The sequence below is a fragment of the Eschrichtius robustus genome, chromosome 10 (assembly GCF_028021215.1).
Source record: "Eschrichtius robustus isolate mEscRob2 chromosome 10, mEscRob2.pri, whole genome shotgun sequence".
In the NCBI taxonomy this organism is placed as follows: Eukaryota; Metazoa; Chordata; class Mammalia; order Artiodactyla; family Eschrichtiidae; genus Eschrichtius; species Eschrichtius robustus.
In genome coordinates, this window is record NC_090833.1 from 33,126,904 (window position 1) to 33,150,169 (window position 23,266).

At 50.6% G+C, this 23,266-nt stretch overlaps 1 protein-coding gene across 4 annotated transcripts in view; it reads right to left on the reverse strand.

Annotated features, from left to right (window-relative positions):
- The window catches only part of COL15A1 (collagen type XV alpha 1 chain), a 99,270-nt gene that overhangs the window by 41,150 nt on the left and 34,854 nt on the right, over positions 1-23,266 (reverse strand). For 3 of the 4 annotated variants that reach the window (XM_068551913.1, XM_068551912.1, XM_068551914.1), the window contains 11 exons: positions 22,506-22,580; positions 20,976-21,056; positions 15,889-16,036; positions 12,624-12,733; positions 10,001-10,156; positions 8,660-8,812; positions 6,507-6,656; positions 5,850-5,990; positions 3,308-3,358; positions 2,048-2,134; positions 754-879 (listed from right to left, as the gene is read on the reverse strand). In XM_068551913.1, coding sequence (XP_068408014.1) covers positions 754-879; positions 2,048-2,134; positions 3,308-3,358; positions 5,850-5,990; positions 6,507-6,656; positions 8,660-8,812; positions 10,001-10,156; positions 12,624-12,733; positions 15,889-16,036; positions 20,976-21,056; positions 22,506-22,580 — 1,278 coding nt within the window. The remainder of the gene's footprint in view (positions 1-753; positions 880-2,047; positions 2,135-3,307; positions 3,359-5,849; positions 5,991-6,506; positions 6,657-8,659; positions 8,813-10,000; positions 10,157-12,623; positions 12,734-15,888; positions 16,037-20,975; positions 21,057-22,505; positions 22,581-23,266) is intronic. The other variant, XM_068551915.1, reaches the window with a different exon arrangement.

Here is a 23,266-nt window from a genome sequence, read left to right on the forward strand (position 1 = left end):
GCCCGTAGCAGAACACCTGTCCTGGCCCCAGTTCAGCCACGGCCGGCTGTGCATCTGTGGACGAGGGTCCTCCACTCTCTGGGTTGCATTTTCTCTTCTGTGGGGAGTTGGGGGCAGGGCTGGACTAGGTGATTTGTGGGGGCCTCCCACCCTGGGCCCAGCGCTGGTGCTCTATGATTCCAAGATTCTGCATGAGCCTGCATTTCCTATACTAAGATAAAGCAGCGAAACAATGTGTAGGATGATGTTTTTCTTGGCTGCTGCTGCTTTTTTTTTTTTTAAATAAATTTATTTATTTTATTTATTTATTTTTGGCTGTGCTGGGTCTTCATTGCTGCACGTGGGCTTTCTCTAGTTGCGACAAGCAGGGGCTACTCTTCGTTGCGGTGTGCGGGCTTCTCATTGCGGTGGCTTCTCTTGCTGTGGAGCACGGGCTCTACGCACTCAGGCTCAGTAGTTGTGGTGCATGGGCTTAGTTGCTCTGCCGCATGTGGGATGTTCCCGGACCAGGGCTCGAACCCGTGTCTCCTGCATTGGCAGGCGGATTCTTCACCACTGAGCCACCAGAGAAGCCCGGCTGCCGCTTCTTATGAGTCTTAGTAATGTCTCAGCTGAGGAGGAATTTGTTTACAAACGCTAGCTAGCTCCTCACTCCCTGTCGTAAGCCTTAGCACTGGGGTCTGCAGTCTGTACCCCCTCCCTGGCTAAAGGAAGCCCCACAGGCACAGAGGGGCAATGGCTTCGGCAGCTCACCGGGGGACCAGGTTCACCAGCAGGTCCGTCTTCTCCAGGGGATCCAGGGGGTCCCGTGAAAACATCAGTTCCTGGTTTTCCTGGAATCCCAGGTAAGCCAGGTGGGCCTGGGGGACCTGGAGGACCCTAAAAATAGATACCTTGTTAAGAAACAGTGCAGGAGGGGACAAATATATATGTTCCATTCACTCCATTTCTGAAAACAACTCTACAAGTAGAGACTGGTATTCCTACTTAGAAGATGGGGAAACTGAGGCTTAGTGACATGATGTGACTTGCTCAAGAGCTCACACACACAGCTAATTAGGAGAAGAGCTGGGATTTGAATCCAGGTCTTTTTAAGCGCATTATATCATGTTTTCTCCCTAGATGTATGTACATAATAAAAATATAATTTGTTGGAATTCTCAGAGATGCTCTAATTTAGTTTTCTGATTACCTGAGAGGTTAGTCCAAAACTGCCTATTGTTAACCCTTATTAAAAACATCCCTGCAATGTACTAGTCTCTTTAGCCTCGGGCTGGGTTGGCTGATGCCACCAGCTTGGAAGTCCCAGCTGGGTCCCGCTCCACTCATCCAGTGAGTCCTGAACCCTTCCAGCCCTGCCATGATGAGTGAGCAGAAGGGCAGCCGAGTGGAGCCTTCTAGGTGGGGATTCAGCACCAGGGCTCAGAGGAAGGGATGGAGATGAGGTTGGGGCCCTGGGGACAGAGGCACGAGATGCAGCTGAGAAGAGAGGTGCTCCCGGGGGAAACCTAGAGGGACCCAGTGGGGGCCCAGCCTTGGGCAAGAGGCTGGGGGAGCAAGAGGTGCCAAAGAGGCAGAAAGAGTGGTCTGGAGAGGTAGGGAGGGGGCCGCCTCAGCGTAGGAAGGATTTTGAGAAGGGTCTGGAAGCCAAAGTGTGAAATGCTACCTAGAGAAGAGGCCAGCAGGTCTCTGTAATGGGTAAGGGGGTGGGGGACAGAGCTAGGTGGTAGAGGTGAAGGTCATGGGCATACCTGCTGTGGAAGAGCCTGCTGGAGAAGGCTACCGGGGGAAGGAGGCAAGTGGCAAAGTGGGGCACCTGACTATAAACTAAGGCTCAGACTCACTTAAAACTGATGGAAGACGGAAATGCCAAACATATACAAATGTGGAGGGGAAAGTAGAGCGAGTCCCAGGAGCCCACCATCAGCCGCAAGAGTTGTCAACGGTGGCAATCTGCTTTCATCTGTTATCGGCCCCTGTGTCCCTCCCTCCTGGATCCTCGTGAAGGCTGCCCCCGACACTAGGCTGTTTAACCCTTCACACTTACTCTTAACAGTTCCTCGCTGCGCACTGGGTCACCAGAGCCGACGTCCAAGCCCCAGCCCAGGCTGGAGCCCTCAGCCTCCACTCCCACCTGTACAGAGAAAAATTTCCCACGGCTTGGTTTCACCTGCTACTCTCCAAGGACAGCTGTGTCACTGAAAGTCTTCCCATATTCTGTGGCCCTATAACTGCTGCTGCCAACTCTCCTTCTGGCTTTTTCTCCCGGTCCCCTCTACAGTTGCCCTCCTCCCTCTCCCCCTCCCAGCTGTGCGGCCAACACACAGCCAGTCCTCAAACACAGGACACTCTTTCACAGCCTCTTTTGCTGCCTTTCAAATCCCTACTCATCCTTCAAGGCCCAGTTCCATGGTCACCTCCTCCATGGAGCCCTACCCAACCCCATTTTCAGAGAGAATTCACCTCTCCTACTCTGTGTTCCCACCAGCCACTGTGGGGGTCTGGATTTAGCAGTAGGAAGACCTGACTTGAAGCTCAGTTGTGCGTGTGTTGGTCCCACTACGCTAGGACTCCTCCAGGGTCAGCCCAATCCTGAGATACCTCTGGGTGCCCAGTGTCCAGCGTGAGATCTGACACTGAGAAGGCACTCATTATGTACTTGTTGAATGCCATCAAATTCCTCCAAGGAACAAAAGGAAACTTCCAAAACACCTTTCTGGTACTTAGTTCCTGAAGATGGGAACCAGGCAAGGCCTAATTCAATCATCGAATAAGGAAGAGCTGGGTTAGGGGTTAGAGCTGAGCTTAGGCAGATTGTGGCAGTGTGGGCGTGTAGGTGGGAGAAGGGAGGTGATGATATAAAGGCGAGGAGACAGGAGGCTGTTGCCAGCATCCAAGGGATGAGGAGGTGCTGCACAGCTAGACTCGGGGGCTTCGGGACTGACTGGATTGAGGGGAGGCACTCGAGGATGTTTCCTGGCTTCTCTCTTCATGATCAGGAAGATGGGGTACCATTCCCAGAGCAGGGGAACCCTGCGGGGAGAGCAGGCCTGGAAGCATGGTGACAAGCTCAGTTTGGGATGTGCTTAGTTTGAGGGACCTGGGGGTCTTTCAGGGCACAGGATATAAACGGGATGTAAATAGTTTCTGCTCCTGGACTCTCTGAGAGAGTCCTGGTACAGGAAGGAGAACTGAGCTCTGACTGGACGGCACTTGGGGGCAGACGGGAAGGATCTGCCTGTGGCTGTTTCGTGCATCCCCGGCCCCTGCACACTGTGCATGTGACAACCCTGGGTGGGAATCTCACCGTGGGTCCAGCAGGTCCAAAGGGGCCAGGAAGCCCCTCCCCAGCTTCACCCTAAAGAGAACAAGATGTCAGTGGAACACTGGGCACCCCTCCCACTCTCCCCTCCTCTCTCCCGAAACTGTGCTTATTTCAAGAGGAGGCTTATGCAGGAGTTCTATATACCTCATTTGTTGAGCGTGTACTACGTGCCAGGTAAAGTTTTCCATGTATTAATTCATTTAATCCTCACCACATCCCAGAGAGAAAGTTCTACAATCCCCATTTTATACATGAATAAACAGAGAGAGGGGTGTGGCAGAGCCAGACATGAATGCCCCTCTCACACACTGCCTTGGGTGACTCTGAGTTTCAAAATGAGCCAAAAGATATTCCAGAGTGGGTACTCCCAAGACTGTCCCTATTGTGTTATTAAACTGTCTGCTCAGGAATTGGGGCACCCATTTCAATTCATCACAAATTCCTGACACAGGCACTTAGGGTGATCTATCTTCATTACTTATGCGCCATGATGAAATCCTGCATGTTCGTCTCTCTCTTTCACCTTTCTCCCCACACCTCTCTCCCCCTCTCTCTCTTCTTGGAGCTTTTTAAAAATCTCATTGGATGGGAATTCCCTGGCAGTACAGTGGTTGGGACTCTGTGCTTCCGCTGCCGTGGCCCGGGTTCAATCCCTGGTCGGGGAACTAAGACCCCTTCAAACATGGAGAGGCCAAAAAAGAAAAATTAAAAAAAAATTGTTTTAAACATCTCATTGGAAAAGTCAGAAGCCCCCTTGACGGAAAAACCACCATGTATTAGGAACCTACCAACTCTCACAGTTCTACTACTTTAAGGCCACAACTGCCGACATTTAGGGAGGGTATTTCCTTCCAGAGTTTTTGCATGTGTCTATTTTTAAATAGTTAAGACCACAGTAGGACCACCTGACTTGAAGCTCAGTTGTGCGTGTGTTGGTCCCACTAGGCTAGGGCTCCTCCAGGGTCGGCCCAGTCAGTATACTGAAGTTCATAACCAGCTTTTTTTCCACTTAGCATTATATGGTAAGTATTTTCCTCCATCATTAAATACTCCTAATAAGTATAATTTTAATAGCTGCATAATATTCCATTATTTGAACATCCTTTAATTCAGTTAACTTCCCTATTGTTGGCTAGTTAAACTGTGTCTAGTTTTTTCCCATTATGGACAATACTGAGATTAACATCCATGTACACAAAGCCTTTTTATATATCAGACTATCTCTCCTTTAGGATTGATTCTTAGAACAAAAGTGTCTGGGTCAACCATACGCAGCTTTATGGTGTTGATATGTGTTGACCAAGAACTTCTCAGCAGTAGTAAACCACTGACACTGTCACCAGCATAGCTGGTCTCACCGGGCCCTCACCAAGGCCAGCTTCTCAAAGCACAAAATATAAAGGATCTAAGGACAACTGAACCAGGTTTCCCAATAAATCAATGGCAAAAAGAACAAAGTAGGTGGGAGACAATCATAGACTAAAAGAGACTTAAGAGACACATCAACCAAACACAAAGTAGACCTTGTTTGGATTCAGATTCAAACTAAGTGCAAAAAGGCATTTTTAAATAACTAGGGTATTAGATAATATTAGATAATATGAAGGAACCACTGTCAATTTTGTTAGATGGATAATGACATCCATTATTACCACTGATGGATGACACTGTGGCTAAGGGGAAAAAAAGGTCCCAGATCAACCTATTAACAATACACATTAACATGGTTATGAGTTAAATGATACAATGTTTGGGATTTGCTTTAAAATACTCCAGTTTTCCCCTTCCCTCCACTCCAAAAAGATGGCTGTGGGAGGCGGAACAGATAAAGCACGACTCGCGTAATGTTGCTGAGTGATGTGTATGTGGGGGGGTTTCCCACTTCTAAAAGACAAAGTCACAGCCCTTAAGTGGTGACAACCTCGCACCTGTGCATAGAACTTTCCGAACATTCCCTGGCCTGCATTCTGACCTGACCTCACAGCCACCCTCTTCTACAGATGAGGAAACTGAAGCCCAAAGAAAGGGATTTGTGTGAGATCGTACAGTTGCAACCCAAAAACTCGTGTTGGAAGAGACCTGAAGGTGACCCTCTTCCCCTTCCCCACACACACACACAAACACACCTCCAATGCTTCTATTTCCTCTACAGTCCCTGCCACGTCTTAAAAGTTTCCCCACCTCCAGGATTGAATCTAATGACATTTGAGATGGGCCTTTGTATCTTTAGGCAGCTCTGCCTGTTAGAAAGCTCTCATTCCAATTAAAGAAGTGGGCAATTTGGGACACAAAGCCAGGTGCCCTAGGTTTTTACCTCTTGCATCTTCTCCACAAACTGCAGCTTCCTTGTGTGTTCCTAGGTTGGAGGACCCTCAAAAGTCCAAATTCCACATTTTGCGAACCAAAATGAAAACCTCCCTCTAGGAAAGCCAGGAGCAGGCCCCTCTGGCCTGCCTTTCTCTCCTCTGTAAGACCGGCCAAGTCAAATCTTCATGCCTCTACGCAAAGTGAAATCTTCACTTACCGGAGGGACCCCTCTTTCAGGAGCTACTGTGGGTATGGGAAGCGGGGGCGCCTCAGGGAGAGCGCCACCCAACTCTTCTGCCCCAGCCGCGGGAAGGGGCTGCTCTGTCGTGGCTGCTGCTAAGTCTTCATCACCAGGACCCTGAGAAGCCAAACCAACACGATGAATCAAGCCACCTCACCCATGATGCAATGTGCACACTGCTGCTGGGGAGTTTTGTTGACTTTCCTTTCGGTGGCACTAGCCCAGTTTCAAAGCACTTTCCTACCTACAACTGTCATTACACCCGACACACTCACAGAAGCACAGACTCATAATCCCCTTCTGAAACATGCATCTCCTCTAAACCCCCTCCCCAGTCATGGTGCTTACTGCCTCTCACCCCAGCAATGCTGTCTAACTTTGGACCACATTCCGAGAAAGTTCTCCTTGGACAAAGATGGGGGTAGAGGGTCAGGACAAAGCCTGCTCCCCTGACCCCCTCTGCTATGCTCCTTCAGTTACATCCTGCCTCCCTCTGGTTGGTGCCGACCCAGATAAATGCTCTAACGAAGCTGCCTGTGCATTTGGCTCTGGGAAGGCCGGCAACTGCTCCTGTCTCGTGACCCTGACCTCTCTCTCCCCTGTGAGGCAGGGAGGATGCTAGGAGACACTTACAGAAGTGACTACTTGCTTGGGGGCCGCTGTGGGTGTGAGGGGAACCAGGCCATCAGTCGGGAACCCGCTGGCCTCCTCTTCCTCAAAAGTGCTGAGGGGCACTTTTGCTGCAGCCGCTGCTATTGTTAAGCTTTCTTCACTGATTGGACCCTGAAATGAAATTGGCATAAGGGATCGTGACACTTCATCCACACCCCTGGTTGGTGGGTGTGTGATTGTGGGGAGGAACCTCCTGAGGCCGTCAGATAAGAGCATGGTCACAGCTCATCTAGGACCAGCCTTAGCCCCCAGACCCCCAGAGCTCCAGGCTAGAACGCACCTCTCAGGTCGTCCCCTCCCTGCCCCGGAGTACCCTCCAGCACACCTCTGCCGCGTGCTTTGGCCCAAACCTGCGCATCCTCAGGAACTGGCACTCCCTACCTCCACAGGAAGCTCTTCTATCTCCAGACAGCTCTGCTACTTAAGTTCTAGTTCCTGTTGAGTAAAGACTTGGTAGAACTGGGACCTGGTCCCTAGTTTTCTCACCCTGTGACAAGGGATTTGCCTTTAAAGAAGAAGGAAAGGTAAAGAGGGAGGGAAGAGAGATGAAGGAGAAGAAAGAGAAGAGGAAGAAGAAGCAGGAGAAGGTGGTGGTGACGATTTGTTAATTACAATAATCCAGTAACTGCCAAGTGGCCTTGGGAGCTCTGTCACCTGGCCAGGGCATACCTTCCCCACTGTAAAGTTTCCTTGTCTGGACATTAGACCAGAGGTGAAAGGCTGGGAGTGAATGTGTGGAATGATCTCAAAGGCCAGTGTTGACATGTGATGGCCTGACAACCCCCTCTTTTCACTCACTCAGCAAACATCTACTGAGTCCCCAACATCTGCCGGGATGAAGACAGATCAATGAGCAAGAGGTATGTGATCCCTGGCCTCACAGAGCCTCCGGCCTGGTAGGGAGCCAGTTGTGATGAGGCTTTCCGAGGAGACGTTTGGGCTACTGGGAATGTGTCTGACGGGGAGACTTCACAGCCTGGGAGGCACCTCCCTGATGAAGCGGTGTCTGAGCTGAACTCTAAAGGATAAGCAGGAATTAACGGAGGGAAGAAGGAGGAGGAAAAGGTTCCAGGCAGAGAGGAGAGGGTGTGGGAAGATTCTAAGGCAAGAAGGAAATAGGCATGTTCAAGAAACTGAAAGAAGGCCAGTGAGGCTGGAGCTCCAAGAGCAGGGACAGTGGCCCAAGATGTGGCCCTGGAGGCTGGCGAGGCCGGACCGTACAAGCCTTGGAGGCCAGGTGCAGGAGCAGGGTCTGCAGCGAGGACAATGGGAAGCCCTCTGCAGAGGGCTGCCCCCACCAGAAGGAGCCGGGGGCAGAGAGGATGGAGGAGGCCAGGAAGGGCCTTAACCATTGCCCAGGCTGGGGATGCGGTATCTCGGTACAGGGGGCCAGGCTGGAGAAGGGTAGAAGGAGGGAGATCTGTGACGTGTTGAGGTAGAAAAATCAACAAGACTTGACACGTGACAGAACGTGGGACGTAAGGAAGAGGGAAGAGAATTCTGGATTAGGCAGCTGGGGGATGATGGTTCCATCATCTGAGATGGGAACACAAAAGGAGTGGAGACAGGAGTCTAGGTTTGAATCTGTTGAGTCTGAGTGTCCTAGGATACTTGCATCCTGTCTTCAGGAGTTGAGAGCAGTGTCTCCGTGAGGCCTGAGGAGAGGGCTGAGAAGGCCTGGCCATGCCCTTGGACCCTGCCAGGGCCTGCCTGCACCTGGACCCTTCACTGAGCTCTGACAGCCTGTGCTTGCGCCCAGAAACGGGCATGGCTGTGCCCGCCATCACCTCCTCCACTCACACCCAGCACTCCTCCACCCTGGCTCCCGACCCCTGCATCAGCCCTGGAACTCACTCCCACCTCACTTGACTCACCCATCTCCCCACGGGCCGCTGGGGCTGTCAGCCTGCGCTGTCCCCACGCCTCCAGGGCCCACAGTACTCTCACCAGGCACCGGCAGACTGCACCTCTCAGGGAGTATTTGGTCAGAGAGGTGTCCCCTCCCCATTCAGGTTCTTCTGGATTTGCTGAACAGAATGGAGACCGGCCCCCTGAGAAGGCCAGGATCCACTCCCAGCTGTGACCTCAGCCTTCCAGCACTTTATACTCCTTACCAAAGTGACCCCTTCCCCAGGGTCCTGAGTGGGCATGGAGAGGGTCAGTCCCCCGGTGGGCACACTGCTGGCCTCTGCTTCCCCGGCACTGCTGACGGGCACCTCGGCCTCCCCTGCTGCTGTCGCTGCTGAACCTTCTTCGTTATCTGGACCCTGAATAGGAAGACATCACAAAGGGGCCCCATCACTGATCCGCGGCGCTGTGGCCAGGGGAAGCTAAAACTGCCCTCCCCAAGGTTACTGATCATTGTGGTGACAGATCCAATGGATGCTTTCCAGGCCTTTACTCACTGGGACTCTTGGCAGGAGGTGACATCGTTGGCCACTCCCAGAGCAAGAAAACACCACCCCTGACCCAGACCTAGACACAGCCTCCAAACCCACCCCCCTCCCCCCGCCTCCAGGCTTGCTTCCCCCAATCTTTCTAAGGTCCTACTGTGACTACATCACTTCCTGTTTTAATACCCTTCATTCTACATATTGCGTTGATATACGATATTTGCTTTTCTCTTTCTGACTTACTTCACTCTGTATGACATCTGTATGTACAGCAGAAACTAACGCAACATTGTAAAGCAACTATACTCCAATAAAAAAAAAAATTTTAATAAATAAATAAAAAGGAGAGCAAAAATAAATAAAAGTTATATATCATTTAAAGGAAAATGAGCTAAGATCAAATAATTGAGTTTGAGGTCACTCATGCTTTACTGAAAGCTGAAATTAAAGAGCGTGTATAAAATCTGGAAAAAAAAAATACCCTTCAGTGACTTCCCATTTCTGCTGGACACTCAGCTCCTTCTCACGGTGTCCATGGTCTCAGAGGCTTCTCTAGCCACACTTCCCCTCCCCGTTGCTCACACCGGGCCCCACAGGCATGCTGCGCTTGTTTAGGTCTTTGTGTGCTCCTGTTGATGCCTCCAGGCCTTTGCTCCCGCTGGCCCACCTCCCGAACACGTCTCACTCCCATCACTTCTATGCATCCCCCTGGTCTCGCCTTCAGCCTCCTTTCCCCAGGAAGCCTTCCTGGCCCCCCGAGTCTGGGCTCTGGGCCCCTTTTGATGCTCCCCTGTGCTTCTCCTATTGTCCCTCTTCCCTCTCTGTTCCCAGGAGCTGGGTCTATCCTAGTCACCTGGAGCCCAGCACAGCACTCCACAAACACCTGCTGAATGAGTCAACAGAGGCCTCGGCCTCCAAATCAGTGTCTACTGGGACTCGGCCCCACAAGGCTGTCACTCTGTCCTTTGCAAACAGGTGAGGAAGGCCAGTGACTGCTCCCACCTGAGACGCCACCGAACTCCAGAAGCAAGTGAAGCGGAGCATGTACTCTGAGCTAATTACCAGAGTGACCCCTTCCCCAGGGTGCTCAGTGGACATGGAGAGGGTCAGTCCCTCGGTGGGCACATTGCCGGCCTCTGCTTCCCTGGCAGTGCTGATGGACACCTCGGCCTCCCCAGCTGCTGCTGTTGCTGCCACACCTTCTTCCATATGTGGACCCTGGGAACAAAGGCATCACTAGGGACCACGTCACGTGCCCATGCCCCCGATCAAGGTGGCTGTGGCTGGAGAAGACTGACTGCCTGTGCCCTCCGGCAGCTTGCATTTCTGTAGCTTCTTTCCTCAAGGCACTTTGTTATCTGTGATGTTACCCCAGCTCCACAACAGTCCCAGAATCCCTGTGGCAGGAGAGACTGCAAGGCACGTGTGTCTCCCATGTGATTCCAAGCATCTGTGTGCCACACCAGTGACTGGGAGATCAGTGCCTCCTGAGACACATATAGCTATGCCTCCTGCTACAGTGCTAGACACTTCAATCTAGACCTGTCTTCCTCCCTGTGACCTCCCCTACGTGCGCATCCAGGAGCCATAAGAACAGGGCAAGTGTCTTCGTCCATGATGGTGCTTCAGAGATACGCAGGCGGCAGCCCCGTCCTCCTCAGCCTTCTCCAGACTGGACACCCCTCTCTTTCCCTGTGACTCAATTTCCGAGGGAAATTCACAGGCAGATTCTCTGAAGGTTACACAGCAGATGCAGGAAATGGCAACAGAGAGCAGCTTTGGCTGTTGGTGTCACCAAACTGACTATGCTTTATCTCAGCTTCACAAAGATTTGTTTTTTAAAAAAATTTGGGTGGGGTTTTGCTTCGTTTTGCTGCAAAAAGTAGTTCTTTTGGGTTTTTTTTTTGTTTTTCAGCCATACCTCATGGCTTGCGGGATCGACCAGGGATTGAACCTTGGCCCCGCAGTGAAAGCCTGGAATCCCAACCACTAGGCTACCAGGGAACCCCCCAAAAATGTAGTTCTTTTGGATACTAAAAACACTAGGCTGATCAGAGTTAGACATATTTCTTTGCTGAAGGACTTCTCAGAGCCTTCTCTGTAAGAAGAATACAGAGTGGATCATTCCCCAAACTTATTGGCCTATAGAACCATTTTTCCATATAACATCAAATCCTTACAGAATTATCGTCCCCCCAAAACAGAGAAAAGCTGATGTCATAGGATTTTAAAATGAGATTTTTTTTCTGACTCAATGTCAGCTAAAGCCCCAAAGTACAATTCCATAAGCCTCAGATAACCTCCGTGTTCTAAAAAAAGGAGCCAGACGACTTACATGGGACAGGCAAAGAGACAATGAAATGGAATCAGTTCTATCAGCATGCGCCCACCACCTGCCTTCGGCTATGTAAGAAAAGGTAAAGAATTCATTTAGGGGTTGAGTGATTAGAGACTTTTGTAAGAATTCCTTTGGAGACAATTTTCTGTGTGCTGTGGCTCCCCCCTGGCCCCCACCACAAACCATTTGGTGAGCTGGGTATGTAGTGTTTGGACTTTGGGAGGCAAAGGGACTGGTGTTTGATTCCCTCTAGGGAAATACCAAAGGCAAAAGCAGGGAGCCATCCAGACTGAGTCAAGAGAGAGAGACAGAGATATCTGCCCTGCAGTTGTTTTCCTGGTGATTGACTGATATGACCCTTCCAAAGGGAGCCAGCTAAAGCCATCTGGAGATGGACTCCCACCCAAAGGGCCCCCTAGAGGATCAGGGTGACCAGCACGGGGTGGAAGCCCAGGCGGAAGTTAAAAGGCCCAAAATGGACTTGGGTCCTAGATTCCCTGCAGGAGGACCTCTAAGGAATCACAAAAGCCCCTGTGAGAGAATGTTCCAGCAACCAGATATCTTCCCCACAAAAGGCCCAGATCACTGTCTGATAAAACTGTGTCGTTTTCTCCAGGTGGGCCAGACTTTCTGGGGGGCGGGGGGGAGTGATGAGAGGGAGGAGAAAGAAGTAAGAAGACAGAGAGGAAATATCCCTAACCATGCTTCCTTCCCTGCCTGGCTCCTGGTTATATTTGTATTTTTATTGAATTTTTGATATTATGCTGCAGGGATTTTGGAAATACCTGTGAAAATAGGATGTTACCAGATAGTAACTGGGAGACGAGAGAAGTGTCTTGAGTTTCCATGCCAGGATAGGGGAAAGAATGAGCTGACACAAGGTTTTTAGCAGAGGCCAGAGGTGAGAAACATAATTTGCTTTAATTTGGCACCCTCTCGTGTCCAGCATTTAAACAACTGGCTTTGCAAGTGTAAAAGCCAATTACCAAACAATAGAGCAAAAGCACACCTGCAGTTAATCTCATTCTCTCTTGAAGGGGCTAAAAGGGCAGAAGACGCTGTGCATCTTCACAACAAGAGGGAGGCGGGTACCGTGTTGAGAACCCAGCATTCATCTCCGGGCAGGTTTGAGGACCTGGCTCTCCTCCCCTGTCCTGGTGCATCCCTAGGGAGACTCTGGGGCCCTGGGACTCCTGCCTTCTCTGTACCAGCAGGAGGGAGGCAGTCTCCCTGATATTCAACTAAAACCCTTGTGACTCTCTATGGTGCCCAAGACAAGTCACCATCAAGTCTGAAATAAGCAAGCAAATGTACTACTGACTCAGATGAAATTTACCATTCACTCACCTCTTCAATGACATGAAGGAAGGCCCCATCCGCCGAGCCAGTGTCAGTAATGGGGAAAGCGTCCACAGTATCAACTGTCTCCAGTGTGTCATTCAGGATCTCACCAGACCCTACAGGAAGCAGGCATTCTGCACTTAATAACTGCATTTTGCAAATGAAAAAGAATGTGGTCTCTCTTCACCTATGACTTGAAAAGATGTCCATAATACAGGATTAAGAGGGAAAAAATGTTGCAGAAAACTGGACAACGAGAGGCAGTATTACATGGTGGTTTCGATCACAGGCTCTGGCACCAGCTATAGGGTGAGAACCCTGCTTTGCCGCTTACTAGGAATGTGACCTGCGGCAAGGCATTTACCCTGTGGCTCAGGTTCCTTGCCTATAAAGAGGGGATCATAATTCCTGTCTCCTAGGGTCATTTTGAAGATTATGTGTTACAAGGATTAATTAAACTAATGCAAGAAAGGCACTGAGGACCTGACATATAGTTAGCAAGGGATAAATGTTCATTGTCAGTGTGGTTCTACATTTGTAAAAGGAGGAAAAACTATATATGAGAATACATGTTTTATCATCATTATATATATTATTATATAATTAATACATTAATTATTATATATAACATATAAAATATATAGATAATTATGTATATATGTGTGTGCAGATAAACCACACATACTAGGCTAAACCACAGTACTTAACAGTATTGGTTTCTTCCAGAGGACAGCAGAGGAAACTATTTTTTTTGTTCATACAACTCGGCATTGATTGAACTGTTACCACAAGCACGTATTTCTTTTGCAATTTAAAAAAACAAATGGAGTCCTAAAGCAAAGAAAAAGACATTATACTAACATGAATGCCTGCCTGTTACAGGCTGGGCTGCAGGCTAAGCACATCCCATGCACTCCCTCCTGGAAGCCTCCGGCTGGCCCATCTGTCCTACCCACAAGCACCTCCACACCACCTCGCAGCGGGTGGGCAGAACCAAAGCAGGAATCCTACGTTTTCAGTATCCCCAATATCACCCCACGGTGTGTGTCCTGCTCTGATCTGCACACTAACACCTTGTGATTATTAACCCCGTTTTGCAGAGGAGGAACAAGGTCCCACATAAGAGGCTGCGAAGGGGCCCTGAAGCCAGCCCTTTCCACACACACTGTGCTCATGCACGCCCCATGGTAAGGACACTGTCGAGGGGGAGATGCTGAACTATTCAAGGGACCCTGTGCCCACATGCACTTAAAAGACTGAATGCCCAGGAGTGGTCAGTCTCTCACTGCTCTCTCGTCCTCCCTGCTCTGACCACCAGGGGGCGCTGTGCTAGCAGCCAGAGGGACCCCAGGCCTCTGAGTCCCCACCCCTTGGAGGACGGAGGGGGGGGGGTGACAAAGGTCCTACACCAAGATGGTGTCAGGGACCCTTGGGATAAAACTCTTGGGAGGCTTTCGCTAGCCAGGGACAGGGCTCAGGGTTCAGCCCCTTCCTCCTCACTGAGCTGTCTGCTCAACAAGAATGAGGATCTCTAGCCAGCTCTGCTGCTTCTGCTTGGCCTTCTGTGCCACAGAAGTAATCTGACAGATGCCGGGGAACAGGCGAGCTGTGCTTAGGCTGGGTCCCGCCTCCTATGCACTCACCCCTCAGTCTAGGGGAGGCCCTCGCCTCCTGGCCCTGCAGCCTCTGCCCACTCCTAGCCCCTCGCTCTGAGATCCTAATTCCCCCCAGGAGAGCAGCATGTGCAATTCACAAACCATGTCCACACCCGCAGCCACAGCATTCAGTCCTCTCATCCACCCAGGAGGCAGGGGTTGTGAACCCTCGCAGTGGACAGCGGAGGAATCCAAAGCTTGGAAATGTTGAGCAACTTGCCCACGCCCGACAGCAAGGAGGTGGCTGAGCAGGGTTTCCGTCCAAAGGGTCTCACCCAGCAGTCTTGCCACAGCTACACCCTGACTCCTTGATGGTATTGTAACTTTATTAAATTATTATATAATTTTTTTCTATTCAGTACTGTATACCTTCTCTCACAAACAGACTTCCCTAGTTGTTAAAATAATATTCATTTACTGAGGGCAGAAGTAAAAGGAATAATGATACATAGGATTTTAGAAGACATAAAATACCGAAGTACAAAAGAAAATAAAAACTACCTACAATCCTGCCACCCAGATATAACCACTCACAGCATTTTGTTGTATATTATTCTAACACACACACACACACACAGTGCTCTACATGGTTATATATAAATAGATATAAATAACATATATTCAAATTTAGGGTCACAGCACACATATAGTTTTGAAAGCTGCTTTTCTTGTGGAGTACACCATGATCATGTCTCTGGGTCATTAAATTTTCTGTGTCACCAATTCCAGGGCTGTACATGTGAATGTGGGCAGTCTGGGTTGTTTTTGACCTTGTACCTAAATCTCAGTGCTCTGGTGTTGGCTGTAACTTCAGTTTGAATGGTTACCCCTCTGATAAAGGGCAGAAAAGGCAGGCCGATCTCCGGCCATGCTGCTGCCTGGGGGATCCCGTCAGACCCTGGGCTTCTGCCAGGGCTCCCCTGTATGGCTGGGCAGGGGCGAGAGCCCTGGATGGGTAGTCAGGAGGCCAGCACTGCCCCCAGGGCCTGCCAATGACCTCCTGGGTGTCTGCCCCTCTTTGGCCATCAGTTTGTTTCCCACATGTGCCAACAGGAGTTTAGATGGCCTGATCCTCTGAGAGTCGGCGAGTTTGTGGCCAAGGCCGGGAAGAGTAGGGATTCTGGAGTCAGGCCTGGGCGCTGGCTCAGTCCCACCACTCACTAGCTGTGTGACTGTGGGCACATCACTCACCTTTCCAAGCATTGGTTTTTCCATCTGTAAAATACTAGCTAATACTAGCGACTAGTAGACATGTTGTCAGGATTGGAGGGGAAGTATGTAAACACTCGGCACACAGTAGGTATTTAATAAGCAGCCACAATTATCACAAGCTTTTCACACCCCAGGCCCTTCTGGAGGGGTGGAGTCTGGAGGTTAAAAGTTCTGGCATCCAAGATTAAACACCGGCTTTGCCGTTTAGGAGCCGTGGAGCCTCAGCTGGGTGACATAACCTCCCTGTGACTCGATTTCTCCATCTTGTTTGGGAAATGAGGATGATTATAGTCCCTTCCTCAGGGGGTTGAGGGGAAGCTCAAGTGAGATGCTCTCTATCACATACATCACCCAGTCGTCACTCAACAAAACCCACTGCGTATGAAGGTGCATCGGGGACTTGCCTTGCTTGGGGCTGCTGTGCGGGACGGCGCTCATGTTGGTGGTTTCCTGGGCCCGCTCAGGTACAGGTTCACCGGAAAGCTCTGCGTCCTCAGAGGGAGAAGACAGGGTTGGAGGTGTGTTTATGGGGCCAACTCTTGCTTCTCTAGACTGCAGGGGAAATGAGACCCAAAGGATTTACTTGGCAGGAGAGCAGAAAAGACGGCAGTGAATATCACTGGAGAAAACAGTATCTCCACAAAAGCTGAATAAACCCAGAAGAAAGCCTAGACCTGCCTATTGTGCACCTGGGCGATCACTGAGCTGCCCAGGCCCTAAAAAAGGTGTATGTTAGGGTAATTAAATTTTGTTCAGTTTACAGCAAGACTCTGATACTCTTGGCTGAAGCTCTTTGAGCACAGAGACCATATCCCTGTGATCCCTGCATCCCAGGCCAGCACAGAGGAGGTGCTCAGTAAAGACGCGTTAAAGGGAGGGAGGGAGGGAGGGAGGAAGGGGGTTGTGCTCAATAAAAGCTGTATAAATCCAATCCCAGAGGTACACTGGTCCTGTATACCTATGAAAAAAAAGATGGGTATGGTTTCCTTTCTAGGAAACTTCAGCTTCTGTGTAACTTTTCCAAAGCCAGTCAATGTCTTCACCACCTTTACCAACTAGGAAAAAGCAAACAAACCAAAAACCCCAACAGTTGGAAACAGAGCAGTTCAGAGAGCTAGGCAGAAATCCTGATAAAGGGCAGCAAAGGTCATCCCCAGACCCAGGATCGGGGAGCAGCTCCTGTGACCCAGGGCTCGTTAGTGGTCAGATAGTCTCATCACTTTCTTAGCTCAAGGGGCTAGGGTGAATGGAAGGATCCTGCCGACCAGTGTGGTACCTGTGGTATGAACAAGAAACAACCAAGACACTAAGATTTCAGGGTAAATTTCTTACCACACCTATCACTTACCTATCCTGACTAATAACAGAAGGTTATTTCCTTAATGTCAGAACCTAGTATATAAATGATGAATCTCTGGTCCATCAGAACAAAGAAGATTCTTATGCGCCCCGTAACTTAGGATTTAATGGTTCAGTTCTTATAACCAAACTCGAGTCAAATCCCAGCTCTCCACTTATTAGCTATATTATATTGAGCAACTCATATAACCTCACTGAGCCTCAGCTTCCTCCTCTGTAAAATGGGTCCAATAATAACTACTTAAAAGTTATAAAATGCATGGATGTGCTTGGCACAGGGCCAGGCCCATAGTATGAGCCCATAAATGGTAGCTATCATCAACATCCCTAGATGTGATTTCTCTGGGTGTTAATATTAAAGGTGATTATCATTTTGCTCAACTGTACTTGTAGTTTTTTCCATAATGAATACGGAATACTTGTGTACTAAAAAAAGATATAGTTTACTGTACCTTAAAATCTCCAGGGTGAGGACAGAGATGGAAGGCTTCAAGAAGTTGAGCCTTGAAGAATGAACAGTTTCAGAGAACAGGGATGGAAGGAGGCATTGAGGTGAGAAAGGACACAGCACTGCCAGGGCCTGACAACCTGTGCTTGGCCAGGGTTCGAGGATGGAAGTAGGGGGATAAAGCCTGGGGAGGCAGAGAGAGGGAGGGGGCTGGTTCTTAGAAGTCTGGCCTTAAACCAGAGGCAACAAACTGTGTCCCTTTGGGTAGCAGGATGGGGGAGATGTGGGCAGGTGTGTACTTTAGGGCGTTCACCCTGGTGTCAATGAGAGCATGGATTTGGGGTGTTGAAGTTTAGGCCAGGAGACCAGGAGGGTGCACTAAAGAAGCCCAGTGAGGGAGGAACCAGTGAGGTATAGCGGGAGCAGCAAGCAGTCACCGCTCCCCAACCAAGGAGAGGCTGGGAAGAAGACCAAGTAAGAACTCCCCATTCCCCAGCTGCATGGTGATCTAGCAAGGCGGTAAGGACCCCTGCCCCAGGCAGCTTCCTCTCCTCTCCCTGCCAAGGGTTGGGGGAAGCCACTTCACCATGGTTCCCTAGCCTGGAGCAAGACTGCAGGTGGCTGGAAGCCAAGTGGCTTTATAAGGGGCTTGGGATTTGAGATGAGGCAGGTAGGGCAGGTGAGCGTATGGGAAACACAGGACAGTCAGGTAAGGGTGGGCTGAGCTCAGTAACTCAAGGTGGCAAAGTTTGAGTTATATGAAATCACCAACTCCAGCCTCTCAGCTAAAAACCTCTTCTGGCAAAATCCCAACAAGGCAGCCATGAAGCCTGGGTTCAAGGCAGAGCTGGTGAGCTGACCCTCGGCAGTCAGGGTCAGGTGTCCTGTCTCCAACAGGCTGCTGCTGGTTTTCAGGCGTTAGTGTGGATGGAGAACCAGTGTGGCCTGTGACAAAATGGGAATGTCGAGCCTTAAGACTTTTTAATTAAAATGTGGTAATTTGCTGGCCCACATTCAACACATATTTCCTGAGGCCCTACTGTGTGCCATGTCTTGACTGTTCCCCGGGATATAGAAAGGAGTAAATAAGAAGGGCATCTGCCCTTAAACTGTTGGACTACTGGGGAGATACAGACCCAGACCCAACTAACTGTGATGAATGTGACACTCGGGATTGCCGGAGTGAGAGTCACGCGTGAGGAGGGCAGCGTGGCCGTGGCCGCCAGTCATGGGCTATGGACTGGATCCTGAAGGAGAGGGAACTGGCCAGGCAGAGATAGGGGTGGGCAAGGGCCCTCCGGGCAAACAGAACCTGCAGGAGCCAAGGCACAGGCAAGGAGTGAAAGGGTGTGGCGTGTTGGGAACCTGTGAACACTTGGGTGTGGGTGGAAGAGAGGTCCTGGCTGTAGAGCAGAATCACCTGCAGAGCTTTGTGTAAGTACAGACTATCAGATCTTACTCCAGACCTACTGAATCTGAATGTCCGGGTGTGCAGCCCAGGCAAGAGGCTTTTTTTAAGACCCTCCCCCAGCACGCACCCCCCTACACGCACACATACAAACAACATGTACAAGCACACATACATACACACACAGACATATACACACAGACACATATGGACACATACACATAAACACACACACACACACACACACACACACACTCAGGACTTTGATGCACAGCCAGGGCTGAGAACCATAGGGTATTAATTCTAACTTGGCAAAGATAGAACTTTCCAGAAATGGAAAGGTGTGTCAGCAGATGCTGACTTAGCAGGGGGAAGAACTGGGGAGCAGAGACTCCTACCCTAAATGGGGAAGGAGGCGAGGAGGGCGCAGCTTTTTAAGGCCCTGAGTGCTCAGGCAGTCCATGATTCAGTTCGCTAGTCATGGCTTGTGTCTTGGAGGGTGGCAGGGTTGGAAAGGCTGAGGACAGGGAAGTGAGATTCATTCCAAGAGAGAAGCCAGACAGAGAGGGGAGGGGAATGTCTGAGCCGAAGAGGGTAATTCCCCCGCCCTGGAAGAGGCGGGGGGAGGCGGGTGGCCAGGGATGGGGAGAGCCTTCCAGGAGAGGGTGAAAGGGAGAAGTCCCTAGCTGGGGGTGACATGACTGATAGTGGCCTGGGCCCAGGCTGGAGACCTGACTCTGCCACCTCCAGGCTGGGCAGCCCCGGGGCAAAGCGCTTCACTCGCGTGTACCTCAGTGCCTCCTCTGGGGAATGAATGGAAACCACCACCCTGCAAAGAAGGTTACAGCCCTCCCTGACCAGCACCCCCCTCCCTGACATCTCATGCTCCTAAGCCCCACTCCCCTTTCCTGTCCGGCCCTCAGGGCCACCTCGGGTTATTAGCCTCTCTGCTCAAGTCAGCCTCACTCCCAGCTGTGAACTGGTACCCTGGGGGGCAGCGTCAGGCTAGAAAGCCCAGGGGACCACGGCTCTGTGCCCTGCTGCCCTATGCCCTGGACATGCCAGTGGGGTGGCCAAGGGCTGATGGGCACACAGGATTGCAACACTGCCCAGAGCAGCCACCCGCTAGTCACCACCTAGGCGGGCACCTTGGACCCTTGACTTTCTCCATCTCAGCTACCCCCAAATCGGCTGTGGTCCTGAGGATGCACCCCTGCAACACCGCTCAGGCCGGCAGCACAGGGTCATGGCCTGAACCCTTGATGGGGCATGAGGGGACCTGTGCTCTAGCCTCAGCTCAGCCACACACCCTAGGGCCAGTCTCCTTCCCTCTCTGGGCCTCAGTTTGCTCATCTGTACAAAGGGCAGTTTTCTGTACACATCTGAACAGAAAGAGGTGACCTTTAAGTCCCTCCCATACTAACAGACTCTGGTCCTATTCTGCACCACCCACCCCTCTGTCACTGGAGGTCTATAATTTATAGCCCCCACCTTATTTCTAGCGCCCTGCTTTCTTCTGTCAGAGATGAGTCTATAGACTGAGCCAGACCAGTCGAGGAGATGGCTGGGGCTTCTGTGCTCAGTGACTCAGACACTGCTGGCTGTTTTTATTAAAACAGGCTCCTTGGTGTCTCCACAGTCTGATTCAGTGCTTTCAAAACCACTTCCTTGTCTCGGCCACGGGGCACATTCCCAGGAGGGAGGAGGCCCACACCACTGGGAGGATGGCTGCCTTTCCTATGGGGCCAGAAACGAGCTCCTGGGAGGACTGTGCATCTCACAGGAGTGGGGGCCCCAACTTCCTTCTCACAGCCAGAGCCCTGAGCAAATGTGACAACAGCCACCGTTCAGGGGCACCTCCCTTGTGCCAGGCACTGGGCCGAGACCTGCCCCTGCATGGCCTCATCTAACCTCACAAGGGCCCCATGAGACAGCGTGCTGATTATTGTTTTATGGGAGAGGGACTGAGGCTCAGAGAGGCTGAGTAAGTCACCTAAGCTCACACAGCTGGGAGGTGATAGAGCACAAAGTTCACCTTTGGACAGCCCTCTCGTGGCCACAGCACAGGGTGGCACCCAGGTAACGGTGTTCCCCTGCACTTGGGATTTTGCAAAATGCCCATTGGCCAGTGCTTTCCTGACCTCCCCAGGTGAACTGTCTAATGAAGTCACAGTTCTGAGAACACAGACGTCAGACTGGGACTCTGGGTACTCTCTGATAACGCCCAGCCCCCTAAAAGCCGGCCAAGAGGACATGGCACACCACCCAGTACTCACCGGGGCTTGAGTGTAGGTGATGGCTTCCAAGATCTCAGCTACTCTCTCTGTCTCCTGAAGCCCGCTGGCCTCTCCTGATGCCTGTGTGGAGACAAATCATGCTGGGCAGAGGGGGGCCAGTTTACAACTGCGGAGTCACAGAAATGAACTCCTGTGGAGGAACGGTGCATGTATGAAAGAGAAAGAGAGAGATGGAGATGGATGGAGACAGAGGGAGTGGGATGGAGAAGACAGCATATGTCTTGGCTATTCTTTTTGTTTCCTTCCACGTTTTATTGTTCAAAAAAAAAACTACAATCAGTGTAGTCTCTCTAACATACCTACCTGCATTTTGCCCAGGTGCCCTTCAATCTCGATCAAAAGGCCCTCCCACTTTGCATGGCTGTCACCAGAATTTCTCACTGGGAGTCGTTACATTTGAAATACATCCTCCCTTTGCTACCTATTCTTCACAGTTAGCCCCCAATGGCAGCCAAGACACCCGTATGCCATGATTTTGTAACTTATTTGTGGACCCTTGGGTTGTTTCTATTTGTTCAATAGCAACACAGAGATGAAGGAATAAATACACACAAAGCTTCCCTTCTTTCAGCGTCACGGGAACGCCAGGCTGGGATCACAGCCTCAAGGAGAGCAAACATTCTCACAGATCCAAGTTCCACCTTGGAGGGGCTTTCCAACTACACTGGCAGCATTTTTTACTAAATGAATAAAATCAGCTTATTTTAGCTTTGGGGCTGACACCACCCAAAGAGGAGCAGAAGCTCTAGGAATACGCCACGCTCTGCTTGACTCTCCCTTTCCTGCATTATGCCATGGCTTCTGCCGGGAACACCTTTTCTTCTTCATCTGGATGACACTTGCTTGTCACCGGTCAGGCATCAGCTCCCATTCCTCCTCCTCCACCTTCCTGCCCCGACCTGACCTGTAGAATTTGGGTCTGAGGGCCAATCACACTCAGCTCTGTCACTGCAGTTTGGGTGTGTGTGAGCATCTGGAGGACAGAGACAGTTCCCAGTTCATCCCTTTATCTCCAGCATCTCCCCAGGTCTGTCACCTTGCAGGTGCTCAGTCAATTCTGGCGGGAGGGAGGGAAGGAGTGGGGAAAGGACCCATCTTTTGTCCCCTGCCCACCACCACTGCCCCCCAACTGAGGAACTGATTCATTTGCCAAGCATAAAAGCTAAATTTAGTTTTGTTTTTATAAGAATTTACACCCAGAATGTCTTAGAGTTTTCACTTTGATTTTAGAATCCTGACATCCTTTCTTGGCAGGAAGTCTGGAAACCAGGCCATTGACGGGCACAGCCACGGAAGAACCTAATACCTTAGAAGAAACACAACTCCTCCCCACCACACACCAAAGACATGGCTGAAGTTCTTAAAAATAATAATAAAGCCAAAAAGCCCAAAATAGGACTTGACGCAGTGCTTGCCAAGATGAGAGATTTCAGAGACTCCATGACGTTGGGAATGAAAAATTGCCTGGGCGCCAGCTTCTCTGGCTGCTGGGGGTAGGTAGGGGCTCACCGAGGATTCTTCAGCTTCACACAGCTCCTCGGGAGTCCTGGGGTCAGGGTGGACGGTGAGCTGCTGTATAGACCCCTAGGGAAAAGCACAGGGGTCAGAGGCCACGTCTACAGCACAAGCAGCCGTGGGAAACATGACTTTTTTGTAACAGAGAAGAAGCCGTGAAAGGACAGGTGTGAGAAGTGCTGCCCATAGCCGTGACAAGGAAACCAAGCCACCTCCAGGCCTGCTCTCATTCAGGGGGACTCTCCTTGGGCCAATGTAATATGAGCCCCACTAACTAGAGAGGTCCTTGGAGAGCATGGTGTTCAAAGCGCAGACTAACAGCAGCCTCCTAACTGGTCCCCAGGTCCCCGGCTTGTCAACAACGAGCCCTAAAATGCACGCCTCCCCCACCAGAAAGTGTCTCTCCCCCATGGCTCAAAGCTTCCCAGCTGGAAGGACCTGTCCCCAGGGTAGGTGTCCACCAAACTCCCTGCTTCCACTCCGCCTCCCCTCTCCACGCCTGACAGCTCGTTCTCCATGACTATCCCCAAGTGAGCATTTCAAAATTATTCATCGGATTTTAACTTCTTAAATCCATCTTCCACTGTACTACAGATAAACCCAAACCCCAGCCCACAGGCCTGTCCTGAATCAGTTGAGAAGGTATCAGTAAGAATAGTGCTGACTAAATGAATAACTACAGTAACTTAGGGATTTGCTTTAGAATGGCTTATTCATAAAAACCCATTTTGACAGCAAAATCCGTTTTCCGGTAT